The sequence below is a fragment of the Aricia agestis genome, chromosome 14 (assembly GCF_905147365.1).
Source record: "Aricia agestis chromosome 14, ilAriAges1.1, whole genome shotgun sequence".
NCBI classification, from domain to species: Eukaryota; Metazoa; Arthropoda; class Insecta; order Lepidoptera; family Lycaenidae; genus Aricia; species Aricia agestis.
In genome coordinates, this window is record NC_056419.1 from 8,723,556 (window position 1) to 8,738,592 (window position 15,037).

Here is a 15,037-nt window from a genome sequence, read left to right on the forward strand (position 1 = left end):
CGCATCTTAAGTACTGACTATTTATACCGGCCTAAGAATCCATCTACTTATATCCTTAATCTATGACGCCTCTGGTGCAACCCAACCTTAAGTTGCCTATATGGAGGTTAGCGACTTTTCCTTTCCAGTGTCGAATTATATAGTCCGTCAAGGAAGTGAAGAAATTAAAAAGTGGCAACATCGTAGTGTCATCCATTTTTTCTTAGATTGATTTGAAAGGGCACTACGATAAACACTTTTTAATTTCTTCACTTTCTTGACAGACTATAGATTCTAGGATTTTGCTCCCAAACTTTTCCCAAACTACGAAAAAATTAATTTCGTTGTTGGTATCGAGGTAAAAAAAATATCGCATCTTGCTCGTGCAAAAAAAGTAGGTAGCATAATAAGTACGGTCTCTTCAGAACTCAGAAGGCTTCCTATATAGCGTTTCTTAAAAATTTCTTAACAAGTTTCAGTAATGCCGCGGCCGCATATGCGTAGTGCTTCGCGCTAAAAACGATACCAATACAAGACTTTTTGACGGTTTCAAAAGTAAAAACACAATGCCGCACGATACTAGCAAATAGGAATGGTTAACAGTTAACTCAGCTGAAGCCACTGACCTCCAACGTCATGTTTACGTCAGATTTAGTTCTCTTCCCCCGATTTTGGGGGCGCTGATTCCGCTTTAAATAGGCACAAAAAACAGCTGTCATTTCAATGGGCAGGGTAGGTATCATCATGAATTCATCTGTCCAGCGTACTTGTAAGTATAATGGAGGTCAGTGGCTGAAGCGCGACTAAAAAAGATGTTCATTTGACAAATGACATCCCATTTTGACATTTACAATAACTTTGCTATTTCTTGTCAATTTTGTTGATTTTCATTAAAATTTTTCAAGTACGGTATTTGTTATTAAAATGTAAATAATATTGACAAAAATTGCATTAATCACAGGAATATTTTATAGTTTTGATGTTAAATGTAATTCAAAAAAATTCTAATGGCTTACACTGAAAAAGTTTTGCTTAGTGGCACAGCACTTTCGTTCTTATTTTACGAGTGTTTAAACTCCGATAATAGCCAGGTTAGTTATTATTTTTCAAAGAGTTCCTTTAATTCTCACATTCTATATACTACGATTATATTGTTTTATTTCAGGAAGGATTTCTATTGGGAGACATAAGTTCACGTGTAACTAATCACATATCAGATTCTCAAAATGATAACCCTCGACTTGACACTCAAATATTGGTTAGAAGTGTTTTGCCCCTACCGTCGGCATCACTGTTTTATCTTCCAACAGGAAAATTGAGAGAAGATGTTCTATCGGAGATTCTCGCTCAAGCCGCGTCCGACGTGGTGGGATGGTACAAATATAGGAAGAACACTAGCATCAAGCCGACATTTCGAGATAAGAATGTATCTAAAGGACTTCAGAGATATTTTGAAAAGTATCAAGAAAAGAAAACTTTTGTCTCATGTTTCCTGTCAAGTAAGGAGTCATCGGCGTCATCGACACACACTATAGTATATAAATTTGGTAAAATTAACTGCTTTGACTACTATGAATACATAGAAGATGTCACTGGTAATTTAGGAGAAAAAGTAACCGGTTACAAAAAGGCACAAATGCCATCGGCTCATTGCATATTCAATAGAATTGTTAAAGAGAGCAACGTCCATACCAACAACACCAATGATGCTATAATGCTAATACAGAAAGCCGTAGATGAGAGATTAACAAAAGAAGCCAAAATAGCAGCAAAAAATGAGTGCACTATAAGAGAACTCGAGAATGAAATCAAAGAGATGACCAAAATGCTGTGCGAACGGCAATGTTTTGAATTACAAGAAGCATATGAAACTATGATCAAGGAGAAAACTGTCAATAGACAAGCTGAAATGGCTCAGGCGTGCATTGAAGCAATGAAAACTCCTACAACTGTAGATATTCTTAGTGCACCAAATATCATCATAAACAATAGTTTGTCTGGTGGTGAGAAATCCATTCACACTATAAACACTAGGGATAGATCACCAAGTCCCATCCTATCACCCTCAACCTCTTCTAACAAGGCAAAGGTCAACTATGCTTCTATTGTAAAGAAAAAATCTGAACAGCCTTCGTCAAGCGTAAGTTTTGCATAAATAAGATTAAAGAATATTAAAAAAAAAACTATATTGATTTTATAATTTTCTTTTTTCAGACTACCGCAAATGAAGATTTAATTATTTTTGATGTGGAAGACAAACAATATCAAAAACCAATTATCATCAATGACAATGTAAGCTTAGGGGGAAGTTCTCCGGAGTATTAAAGTGCCTTAATTCGTTAAATATTTTAGTTACCATATAATGATCATTATTTTGTTAGTATCTACCTAGCTCTTATTTGTTAAACTTAATTTAGTGTTAATGACTGTTATGGATACCCTAACAAAATCGAATTGTAGGGCCAAAGCCGATACAAAAGCAATACTATCCTTGTGCATTTATTAGAAATTTTGATCCTGATTCTGGGGCCATAAAAGAAACCTTTTTGAGACTCAAACAATTGAATGAGAATGCCGCGCCCCGCACTAATAACGTCATTTCACATTTGTTAGAGTAGGACGCTGCATTCTCGTTCAATTGTTTGAGTCTCAAAATGGTTTCGTGGTCCGGCCCCTAATTAGAAATTAAATTATGTTTACCAGTGAAGAGATTGCTCAAGAATATTTCTATGAGATACTTACTTCCATATACTAACCTGAAACCTCATTGCTAATGAAAATATCCACACCTTATGCAGACATAATGTACTTACCATGTTTTGTCCTTGTCAGAACTTTTTTTTTACATATCAGACAGACAAAGACAAATTATTACTTATATATAACAATAAAATGTATACTTACATATTTTATTTAATAACAAGGAGGTTGGAATGTATGATTATTATAGGACTACTTAAAACTTGTAAACTTTCACCTTACTTAATTGTTTGACTATAAATTCTTGACATGATCTCTTCAATATGATACAGTAAGTTGCATAAACCCGAAAATTCACCAGTACAATATGACAAATTAAAATACACTATTTTTAGGGTAAAATTGGGACCCTATTACTAAGACATCGTGGTCTGTCCGTCTGTCTGTCAGCAGGCTGTATCTCAAAAATCGCTATAGCCAGACTTCTGAAAATTTCACAGATTGCGTATTTCTGTTGCCGCTATAACAACAAATATTAAAAACAAAATAAAATTAATAATGAAGGGGGGCTTCCATACAAGAAACGTGATTTTTTTGGCATTTTTTGCTCGACTTCAATAATGGTAACAATTAGACACTTGTTATAAAATCCTTTATTACTAATTATATGTGTACTTTAATTATTAATTATAATATTAAAATAAAAAAATATGAGGGGGGCTCCCATACAAAAAACATAATTTGTGGCTTACTTTTGCTCTATAACGGTAATAAACCCTTCGTGCGCGAGTCTGACTCGCACTTGGCCGATTTTTATTAGGTTTATGCCGTTTATATGAAATAAGTCTTGAAAATTCTGATTATAGGTGACATTAGGTTTATTTATATTACTAAAATTATTATACTCACTACAACTGATAATAATTACTTGTTCTGAAAGCTGCACACAAGACTTGAAGAGTTTTAATGTTTATGTGTTTTTGACAAATGTTTATCTTTTCAATAGTTATTTTGATTGAATGTATTTGACATCAGCTATCAAAAACGTTTATAGATGATCTCCTGCCAATGAAACTCAGAAACCATGCGTTAATTAATCAATGTAGTACTAAAATTTTCTTTCTGCAGTTGTAAGTCGGAGTATCAATTTACTTAAATAATTTATTTTGTACTTAGGACGATTTTTCTCTGCTCATTTTAGTTGCACATATATTCCATTAAAAACCTGACAAAGTACTAATTATTTTGCTAAATTAAGTACAGATTTCATTTTTAACATGGAAATAATCCTGTAAGTATGTAAAACATTACAAAATATATTATGTAATAAAGTTATTACTAATATTATTATTTACACTATAAACTTGTTTTTTTTTCCGTGCAAATAAAAGAAGAAATTATATTTTCATACACTTTATTAAAAGGACAGACATAAGTACTTTAGGAATTTTAAGTAAAATAGTTTTTATTATTCGTAGGTTGCATTGTATTTTGTTGGAATTTGAAAGAATAACATGTTGAGGATTAAGAAGTTTTATAGATACACTAGACATATTTTAGCATTAAACCTAAGATAGGTGGAAGAGCCTTATAATAATAATAGTGCTTTTTTTAATTCTTATATTTTTATAACTTACACAAAAAGTTCCCAATTCATCATTCACATTTGGCACAAAAAGCATGATCCTTAACAAAACATACAAAATTAATAGTAAAAATCCTTACTGTGTTTAACAATAATAAAATAATAATAATATAAAATCAGTTCCAACAAATACAACATGCTGTATTGGTTTATTCATATACTTACTAGCTGTTGCCCGCAACTTCGTCCGCGTGAATGTATGTTATTAAAATCGAGATTTAGAAAATTGAACACCCATCTACGACTATTTTATTTAGATCTATATTACACACGAAATTTTTAATTTACATCAAAGACCCAGGAAACTTGAACCTCAGATACTTATCGTTTTGAAAAATCCTTTCTTCGAAGACCGCTTGGCGTGGACAGGGGATAGGGGCCACAGGACAGGGGAAAGGAACATGTGACGGAGATAGAGGATAGACTATAGAAGACGGGATTTAATGTTGGCATCTATCCCTCTTTAACCTACCTCTTATTCTCAGAATCATAATCTACAATTAAACCACAATTTAGAGGAGTTTCTTCAATTCCATTACTTATCAAGTCACCGTTTTTAGGGTTCCGTACCCAAAGGGTAAAAACGGCCGGGACCCTATTACTAAGACTTCGTTGTCTGTCCGTCTGTCTGTCTCCAGGATGAATCTAAAGAACCGTTATCTAGAGTTCTGAAATTTTTACAGATTGTGTATATCTGTTGCCGCTATAACAACAAATACTGAAAACAAAATAAAAACAATATTTAAGGGGGGCTCCCATACAACAAACATGATTTTTTTAGCCTTTTTGCTCGATATCAACAATGACAACAGACAGGCAGTTGAAATTTTCACAGAATCCTTAATTATACGTGTACTTTAATAATTAATAACAAAATTAGAATATAAATAAAATTTAAGGGGGGCTTCCATACAAAAACAACTTTTGGCCTATTTTTTCCCTGAACCCTTCGTGCGCGAGTCCGACTCGCGCTTGGCCGATTTTATTGTAAAAATGGTATCAAATCCGGGCAATCTATACAACAAAAAAAGAATTTTGAAAATCTGACCACAAACAGCAAAGTAAACATTAACTCCTCCTTTTTTGAAAGTCGGTTAAAAAAAGTATCTAAGATGTTGACCAGGGATGTAAGGTATTATCATGACAAATTTCATTGAAATCGGTCCAGCGGATTCAGAGATTAGCCTGTACAAACAGACAAACCGACAAACGAACAGACAGAGAAACAAAAATTTCAAAAACAGTTAAAATGTGTTCTATTACTCTTCTATATGCCCCTGACTCGTTTTTTCAAGTTTATTTTCAATGTACAAAAATTTCACCTCCACGATTTTATTGATAAGTATAGATATAGATATAGATTTAATTTATTAATCTAAAATACTTATAACTACAAATCATCTCAATCTCAAACAATACAATAAACTACAATGATACATAAAATATGACAATACATTTGTATTGTCATATTGTCTTGACTAGGACTATTTAGCAAAGCCGCCAGTTGCTATACAGTGTGTAACAAAAATAAGTGATAATACTTTAGGGTGTGTATGTGTTCCATACAAAAGTGAAAAAAATTTTTGGTCTTTCAGCGCTGCAATTTTCACAGTGAACTCTCTACAAGGAACACATACACACCCTAAAGTATTATCACTTATTTTTGTTAAACCCTGTATAGATGCAGCTGCCAATTTCAGTATTTAAACCACTCGCGAAGATCTGGGTTATGGGTAGAATATAATGGAAATATTCTATGATTTTGAAATCGGCTATCCAAGTGAACCTAAGATTATAACTATTAACTTATATCTACTTAAATGAAATATGCTTACATTTATTACCGCAACGGAATATTCATCGAATACCAGATTTTAGTTCAATCACAGTAGATCATTAGCTACGGCGGGGTTTTCCCCGGCTAACTCGTACACGGAATGTGCCAATCTGCGAGCCTGCTGCACCGCCGTAGACGCTGGTAGGAGCCCCAGATGTATACAGATGAGCTCCTTGAGACTTACACCTTGACTGTCGTTGGGAAACGCCAGCTCTTGCAGTTGTCTGAACACGTCAGAACATTAAAAATTAATAAAATATTAATGTAAATCTTGCTCTTACAACTAAAGGAAGATGCAATGACGGCAAGCGTGCTTTAACCCATCAATCTCCAAGCGGCACCCGGCTGTCGCATAACAATTTACAATCTATTGTGTCTGCGATTCCCACGTATTAAACGCACACATACGTAATTTTCATTTTGCTACATGTGAGTAATGAGTATATTGTGTGCGTTCAATAAAGCAATTTTCGTTGTATGCCACAAGTCAGCAATCAACTTTAAGGGCCAGGCCACACTGCGTTGCGGCGTCGCATCGCAAAAACTACATTGCTTTTCAAAGGTTGTTTTTGCGATACGACGCCGCAGCGTAGTATTGTGGCCTGGCCCCAAGGGTAGTTACTAAGGGTAGTACTTGAGAATTTCAAACTAATATTATAAAATAATAAATATGTGAAAGTGTGTTCGTCTGTCTGTTACTTCTTTACGCCCAAACCGCTGAACCGATTTTGCTGAAATTTGTAATGGAGATACTTTGAGTCCCCGGAAAGGACATAGGATACTTTTATCTCGGAAAATGTACGGTTCCCGCGCGACAAATGAATTTTAACGCAACGGAGTTGCGGGCGTCATCTAGTTCTATTCTAAGTACTTTGTTGCAATAAGTTACATACCTGTAGAAGCTCCCTCGTATATCCCCGGGCGGGGGCAGGGCGCGGGCAGCGGCGGGGGTGTGCGCGGAGCGGGCGGGGGCGCCGCGCCGCTCCCACCACTGTAACGCGCACACGTGCAACGCGCCGCGACGCCACGCTGCCGCGCCGCAGCCGCCGCGTAAGGCTGCTAGCGAACGCCGTATCACCGCACGCACCTATACACACAACATTATAAGTATTGTGACCGCAAGGAACTGTTAAAATATTATCTTTAAAGTTACAAGTACTTGTATAATTCTCCTTCCCAAATTAAAACGTGACAAAGCGAATAGGGGCAATTTCAAAAGGTCTCAGCTATCCAAAAGGATTACAGTGCAAACAATTTGTTTAGCCGAGAGCACTCTACTGGGTAGGTGTTATCACTTATCAGGCCCTGAGGGTCGTTTTACGGGATGAGCTAAGTTCGAACAATGTGTTACATAATAAACTTATAAAAACTAGCGCATAGGAGCCGTGGATACTAAGAAAGGTATTTCAGCGACTTTACGAAATTATGCGAAAAATAAAATTTCTTATAGGTATTTTTTTAATAAAGTGGAAGATTTTAGACCCTCACCTCGAGTCATCTTAAAAAAACTGCGTTATCTTATACTTGAATACTCACCTTTTATTAAGGAAAGCTACAATTAACTTTAATACATACCGTGCTAGGTGTGAGCATGTCGACGCAATCTGCCATGTCTGGCGCTAGGAAGCGGCCCGTAGTGCGGTCGACGTACACGAAGTGTATGAGGCCGGGGAACTCCTCCACGTACTTGTGCAGGGATATCGAGCTGCCCACGTCCGACTCACCAGTGGAAAATTGTTAAGAAAGTTGTTGGATTTAAATCTTATCTTATACAGGGTGCAATTAAACCTTCCCGCCAAATTTTGATATATTAATCCTTGTTAAAATTAAAAATACACGTATTTTTTCTTTTATAATCACTCAGTACTAAAATGTTGAGGAATAGCTTCCGAAAGTTATCCAAAAAACACAATTAAATATTAATGGACACAACGCGTCGCCCGCGCGCGCTTACCTCCGCGTTACCCGCTTTCATTCCCTCGCGCCGCGTTGGCCGGAAAAGCTAGTGTATTAATAAACTATTTATTAATAAGGGCGCGTTACCAATGATATTGCGAGAAATGTGTCAAATCATTTGCCTGACCTTGCTAAGTTCATCTTAACAACACGTTCCTTGCAACACGCAACTCAGCGCCACTGGAAACGAAGCCTTATCGTCGATCGATCGCTTGAACGACCAACAATAACCCAACGACGTTTATTTTTGCGCACTGACGAGGACGCGCGTTTCTGATGCGCTCGTCATCTGCGTGTTTTAATTTTTCATTTTTAAATATTACACGTTGTTTGACGCAAAGGAAACGTAAAATAAGCGCTAATGAAGCGCGCTTGTAAGATGCGTTTGTATCATACATAATACGCAAGTTGAACGCTATTGAAACACTACGCTACTAACGCGATACGTTCGTGACGCAAACGCGTTGCGTTCGAAAAACAGGGCGTTTGTATAGATACAAAAATAGGATCGTGTGTAAAGGTTAAAACGTGTCGGCTTTCTTGCGTTTGCTGAGCGTTCAACTTGCGTTCGTATCGATACAAACGAGCGTAAAAAAACGTCGTGTGGAAGGGCCCGAAGGAATAATAATAATAAGCCAATTGCGGTGCATTGTGTAAAATTCTACTGTTCTATAGAAACTGTGGTTCAACAGTCAACTTCGTCACTTTCTAAAGTCATATTAAAAAGGATATGATTCAAGATTGAAATATCTCTCTGCTTTCAGTTTCAAGAAGTCAAGATACGGTGACAGTTGGGTCTTCAACTCGGTCAGATTGAGCTTGGGACTCGGTATATCAGGTTTGAGCTGTTCTAGCACAGCATCGAGGGCGGTGTGTAGGGCTGCGGCGGCGGTGTCGGGGGACAGGGGCGAAGCCCCGCCCGCGGCTGCCTTGCGTAACTCCAGCAGTCTGCTGGTGAGCCGAGAACAGAGGGCGCTGTTGGATTTGTTCTTGCGGAGTGCGTCTGTAGTCTGAAATTGTAATGTTCAAATTAATTTTTCCCTATTTATATTAAGCCATGATTTAAATTAATGAAATTATAAAAATAAGCGTCTAGATGCGAATGTATTCGTCAAGACAGGGCGGAGAACGTCATAAACATCACCACAGAATACATATTATTACTACATCACTAATTTTTTTTTTTTAGGAGATAAGGGGGCAAACGAGCAAACGGGTCACCTGATGGAAAGCAACTTCCGTCGCCCATGGACACAGGGGAGGGAATAGGGTAGGGGATTGGGCCTCCGGTAAACTCACTCACTCGGCGAAACAGCGCAAGCGCTGTTTCACGCAGGTTTTCTGCGAGAACGTGGTATTTCTCCGGTCGAGCCGGCCCATTCGTGCCGAAGCATGGCTCTCCCACGTCTAAATATTATAAAAATAAAATTATGTCTCTCCTCTATATGTTACCTCTTCAGTCTTCACGCTTTAACCGCTTAATATATTTTGATGTCTCTCGCCAGATAAAAGATCTTGGCAAATCAAAGTTGCAGGCAATGGCTGGTAAATAATATTTCTTAAAAAATTTACTTATACTTAATGAAGTACAGTTTTAACTTTTACAATTTACAGACCTTTTTAATAGCTTGTTCCAGTGAATCTAGTGTAGTTGGCACCATTTCCATATTCCTTTGTAAAAGCAGCCTCCTTAAATTACACAGGATTTGGCTGGACAGGTGAGCCGATATACCAATTTCCCTGTAAAAATGATGTAACAATACTCGGTAACAGTTTTACAACAAATGAGTGAATTTAATATTTTTTATTTCGTTTTAATGCAACGCAACAAGGCGATGGGACTTAGCGTTCAACGTTGTTCACACAACGGCTCCTGACAGACAGTTTGGTGTAAAAGCAGCCTAAGACTCTGTACATATCTAATATATAAAATTCTCGTGTCACAGTGTTTGTTGCGCGAACTCCTCCAAAACGGCTCAACCGATTTTAATGTGTGTACATTCGTCAGGCCAAAGAATAGGTTTTTATCTACTTTTTGTATCGATACTGGAATGGCAAAACAAATGGCAAAATAACAAAAAAGTCAACTAGTGATATTATACCAGTGTGCTCTCACCTGAGTTCCATATCAACGAGCATAGCGAATACGATGCGCGGCGCCAACTCGACTAAATGCAGCGAGTGCGGCGCGCACGGGCTGCCCGTGCCGCTCGCGCACATGTTCACTATAGCGCTGTTCTCTGCTGACAACCCTGGAGTTAAGTAACACTGTGTATCTTTATCTTATTTGTGGTGCAAAGAGACAGACAAAGTAAAAGGCACATTGCTAGAGACTCAGGAAAATGGCAAAAGGAATTGTTCCCATGAAATGGCGCAAGATGCAGGGTATGAAGACGATATAATAATATGCAGGATATGTGCAGATAAAAGTGGAAATAAAAAACTTGAGGGACACCCGGATGGAACGAAGTTATAAAAAAATGAGTACCGCCACCCCACCCAGCTAAAAAAAATCAAATTTCCCGCCATAGAGGTATCCGCCAGTTGACATCATCGCCACATCAACGCTCTCTGCCCCTACTTCGCAGGTACTAAAAATAAGTGTCGGTCAAAAAGTGTCGTTACAACTTTTTCCGTCTAGCCCCCTTTCGCAACGCGCGATAAGGAACTTCGTTCCAAAAGATAGTAGGCATTCAAATTAAACACAACATATAATAATAAACACTTACATGGCAAGCGAACATTGCTGCTTGCTTTGTCTTCCTCCTCTAACTGTCTCAGTTCCGTCCAATACTCTTGTGCGGCCACACACTGTATACTCAGCAGTATCAGATCAGGGGGCATGAGGTCTTCGCAGCCACGACTATAACAATAACACAATTCTACAAATTCTACAATCCACACACAGATGATACCAGCAGGAAAATCTACATAATACCATGAATTATTTAGTATATTAGTAAATAGTGATCTAAAACTACTACGAAGGTTTTTTTTAAACTCCAAAAAAGTAGAATTCTCTGTGAGATATGTACTGTATTTACTATTTAGGCTGGTGGTGAGTTGAGCCACAAGCAGTTGTCTTTTTGAGCCTAATGACAAACACTTCATAAAATGCATTCTTGGTCAGAAACAAACAAAAATATATATTTGAAAAAAGAAAAGAATAAACCTGACTTACGTAGAATATAATGCAAGCATCTTATCGCCAACGAAGAGCATAAGGTGGTAATGTTGGTACGAGCCACATTTGATCTCTTTACTAGCAGACTTCAATGCATTGAGTGCGGCCAATGTAGCTCCGCTCTCCCCGATCACTCCACTGGCGCCCGGAATGGAGTCACCCTTGGTTCTGCTCTCTAGCAGCACTGACAACCAGTCCTGATAGGTTACTGAATGTAAACTGAAAATAATTTACATTCCTAATCAGATTAGAAAGACAGAAAAACTTCAAGTTGCAACCAGTATATTATTTTTAACAATGATATTCTATGTTACTAATTTTTAATGGTATCATCATAGAATTTTTAACAGTTAAATTCTATGTGACAGAACAGTGAAACTGTAATTTGTTAATAAAACAAAATTTAAACTAGAGCACATAAAAGAAGATAGTAAGAAGGGTTAACCGATTCGTTGCGGTGTCTAATTTTGCGAACTTCTAACTGTGGCGTTGAACAAAAATGACGTGACACTGATCAGTGCCCAACGCCATACGATTAGATGACACGCATCTGTGTCTTCAGCCATGCGGAAAAGAAAACAGTTTTTTGACAATTTTTTACAAGTTTAAAGCTTCAATATTTTTAGTTTACATTCGAAATCTGACGTGAATGATCCGGCACACTGTTTAAAGTGATTAGAAGTGGCAAAATAAGTGTATTTCTGGAAATGGACAGTAAGACTGGGTTGCACCAGAGGCGTGGGTAAAGTTAAAGATATAGTTATAGTTAAAGTTAAGGTAAGGTAAATTTAACTTAAATAACTTTACCCTTAACTTTGCCCGGAGAAATTGACAGATGACAGCTAATCCAACAAGATTATACATGCGCGTGGGCGGGAGCGCTGCTGGTAAAGGAGAACTGTCGAAAATTGCGGTTTTTGTATGATGACAGCGTTAGTTCCTTTTTTCGCCACATGCATTTAAAACCTTGTCGAGCTCTATGGTTATAGTTAAATATGGCGTCTTGATGGCGTCCATTTTTAACTTACCCCAAAGATTTGACATTTTGCACTGTAGTCAAAGTTAAAGTTACAGTTAAAGTTAGTTGGTGCAATCCAGTCTAAGTGACATTTTAAATACAGATTTGCTAAACCTTTTCAACTTATTTTGCATTTTCTAATGATTTGCTTGATTATGAGGTATTAAATTAGATCTAAAAATCTTATTTTGGTTTTCCTCGTAATCATTTCAACTATAATTATACTATGCAAATGTATTTTAGTTATTGGCAAGTTTAATTAAATACATATATGGCAACTGCAAAAAATGCCAGTAACGAAACGCATTCGTGAGTAACGTTTCGTTACTCGGTACTATAATATGGCGTACCCGTTACTCAGTACCGAATGACGACGTCACGAATGGAAAAAAAATATGACGTCTACGTCCTGCGTTTAGTTAAACTACGTGAGGAAAATAAAAATTTCAATGTATATATTATTTTAAGGTACTTAGCTATTTAATTAAAAATTGGTATTTTGTACAGTAGATTTTTAGCACTATAGAAGTTGATACACTATTCAAAAATTAGTGTACATCATATTAATACCCTATTCTGAATTCTGTTTGTGGTATAACACATTTATAATTTATTATCATAATATTATGACACTTCATTACAAAATAAACGCACCTTTCAAAAAATGTTGGTGGGCCCTATTCTATAAAAAATCTTACAATATCCAAAAACGAAGGCTACGAGATTAATATACGTAAAAAATGAAGATAGTTTGATTCTGGGCAAAACTTTCTTTAAAGCTTAATTGAAGGAGTTATCATTGATTTTAAAATGACACACATCCGTGCCTACGCCACACGCAAAAGAAAGTGATGGCACTGAAACATGCCTTCCGCAATGAATCGGTTAAGGGTTCAAAGCATATTTTTAATAAATGTTCTTGTCTTATTAACAAGAGCTATCAAGCTCTGAATGTGAATCCACTACTTTCACAGCTTGTATAGCTCTTGTTAATAAGACAAGAACATTTAGTTTACTTACAGATTGATATTCTGTCCACAAACATGTTGGACTAGTGTTTTGCAGTCCATCAGCTCTCGGTGAGCGTCATCTAAGTCCTCCTCACATATGATCATTAGGACATGATCCAGCCACTAAAAATAAAGTAATATTTTAATATAAATAGATTTGTATTTAGCCTTTGTTATCATAATAAAATATAAATACATTAAACAACATTAAAATAGATATACAGTAGAACTCCAATTATCCGAATTAATGGGGACCGGGTCCCATTCAGATAATCAAATATTCGGATAATCGGATTTTTTTAAAATATTGCCATTGGAGAGAATAAAAGCTACGTTTTGATATTGCACTATTTTTTTATTGAATTAAATGAAAGAAACATGAAATTTTCACATGTTTTAAACGGCACACAACGGCAACTTAAGACAAGTCAAGTCAAGACTTGACGCGCAAACACTGGCTTCGCGGGGGGAAGAATAATAGCGTGTGATTCGGATAATCGGCGATCCGGATAGTCGGAGTTCGGATAATTGGAGTTCTACTGTACAATATACATATTTTGATATTTGTTAATATAATACTCAATCTCAATAATATTTATGCAAAAGTAACGTAGTATTCTACCAATAGGTAAGAAAATAAAAATAGCAGACTTTTTCACAGATTTTATGCACTTCCACTTTATAGAAAAAGTGCAAGAAATTAATATCATAGCATTCATAGCTACAGTGTAACATGAATTAAATTCATTGACTTTCTAGCAAGAACATACTGTACATTAAAAAAACTGACATTTATTTACATGGGCGTAGTGAGGTACGGGCACTTCAAGACTATTGTGAGATACATTATTAGGATAAGATTATGTTTAAAAATCACAAATTCTATTTATCCTTAGGGCCATGTTACACCGGAATGGCAGCGGCGAGACGAGCACTTTAAGTGTCATATGTTTTTAAACTTTATCTTCATTATTGTAATACATAGTATCGCTTGAGATTGAGCCGCTATAGAATTAGAATCCTGGCTACGCCCATGTTTATTTATTATATGATATCAATGTTGTTCACTCACTTCGTCAAACACTATAGTAGTATTATCCTTACATTGCATCGAAGTGTATGTGTTGCTGAATTGGGCTGCCATTATGCGTTGTGATGTTATAATAGGGCTCAATAACTGCGAGATGTGGTAGTTATCTGTAATATTTCCATCTATTTCCTGAAATTTAAGAAAGGGATGAAATAAATTTACCTGATAAAAAGTCAAGCCTAATGATATGACATAACAGCTAGTAAATTACTTACTTGACCACCAAAAGATTTCATTCGCAATAGAAACTCCTCATCCCATTTAGAAAATAATAAATCATTAACATTATCAAAAATCAATACGGCTTTCATTTTATCAACAAAATAATATAACAAAGTAGGTACTCTGAGAATTCAATCAATAAGTTTTATGTTCGCAGACTATAATAAATAATATTGTATAAAGAGTTAAAGACACAACTTTAACTATGAAATAATTTATTATAAAATTTAACGAAAACAATTAACAAACTTTAAAGAATGGTAAGCGCATGCGGCATGACAGCAAAATGCAAATACAAAACACAGCTGACACTTGACAGTCGATTGCTGACTTTTTTTTCTTATTATGGCACTTCGGCTACATTACCATGGCCATGAGTGTCGAGTATAATATGGC

General features: G+C 36.4%; 2 protein-coding genes across 2 annotated transcripts; one reads left to right on the top strand and one right to left on the bottom strand.

Annotated features, from left to right (window-relative positions):
• The first annotated feature begins 883 nt into the window (after nt 1–883).
• LOC121733816 (BRISC complex subunit FAM175B-like) lies at nt 884–2,716 on the top strand. Its single transcript, XM_042124190.1, has 3 exons — nt 884–1,070; nt 1,145–2,119; nt 2,194–2,716. Exons 1-3 carry the CDS (start codon nt 987–989, stop codon nt 2,302–2,304), a joined length of 1,170 nt encoding a protein of 389 aa, XP_041980124.1. The 5' UTR covers nt 884–986; the 3' UTR covers nt 2,305–2,716.
• A 3,256-nt stretch (nt 2,717–5,972) lies between these two features.
• Nucleotides 5,973–14,805, bottom strand: LOC121733814 (Hermansky-Pudlak syndrome 1 protein homolog). Its single transcript, XM_042124187.1, has 11 exons — nt 14,635–14,805; nt 14,402–14,548; nt 13,340–13,452; nt 11,299–11,520; nt 10,847–10,980; nt 10,234–10,369; nt 9,734–9,857; nt 8,850–9,127; nt 7,737–7,887; nt 7,055–7,248; nt 5,973–6,385 (listed from the first exon to the last, which is right to left on the bottom strand). The coding sequence occupies exons 1-11, from the start codon at nt 14,728–14,730 to the stop codon at nt 6,208–6,210; spliced, it is 1,773 nt and encodes a 590-aa protein (XP_041980121.1). The 5' UTR covers nt 14,731–14,805; the 3' UTR covers nt 5,973–6,207.
• Nucleotides 14,806–15,037: the final 232 nt, after the last annotated feature.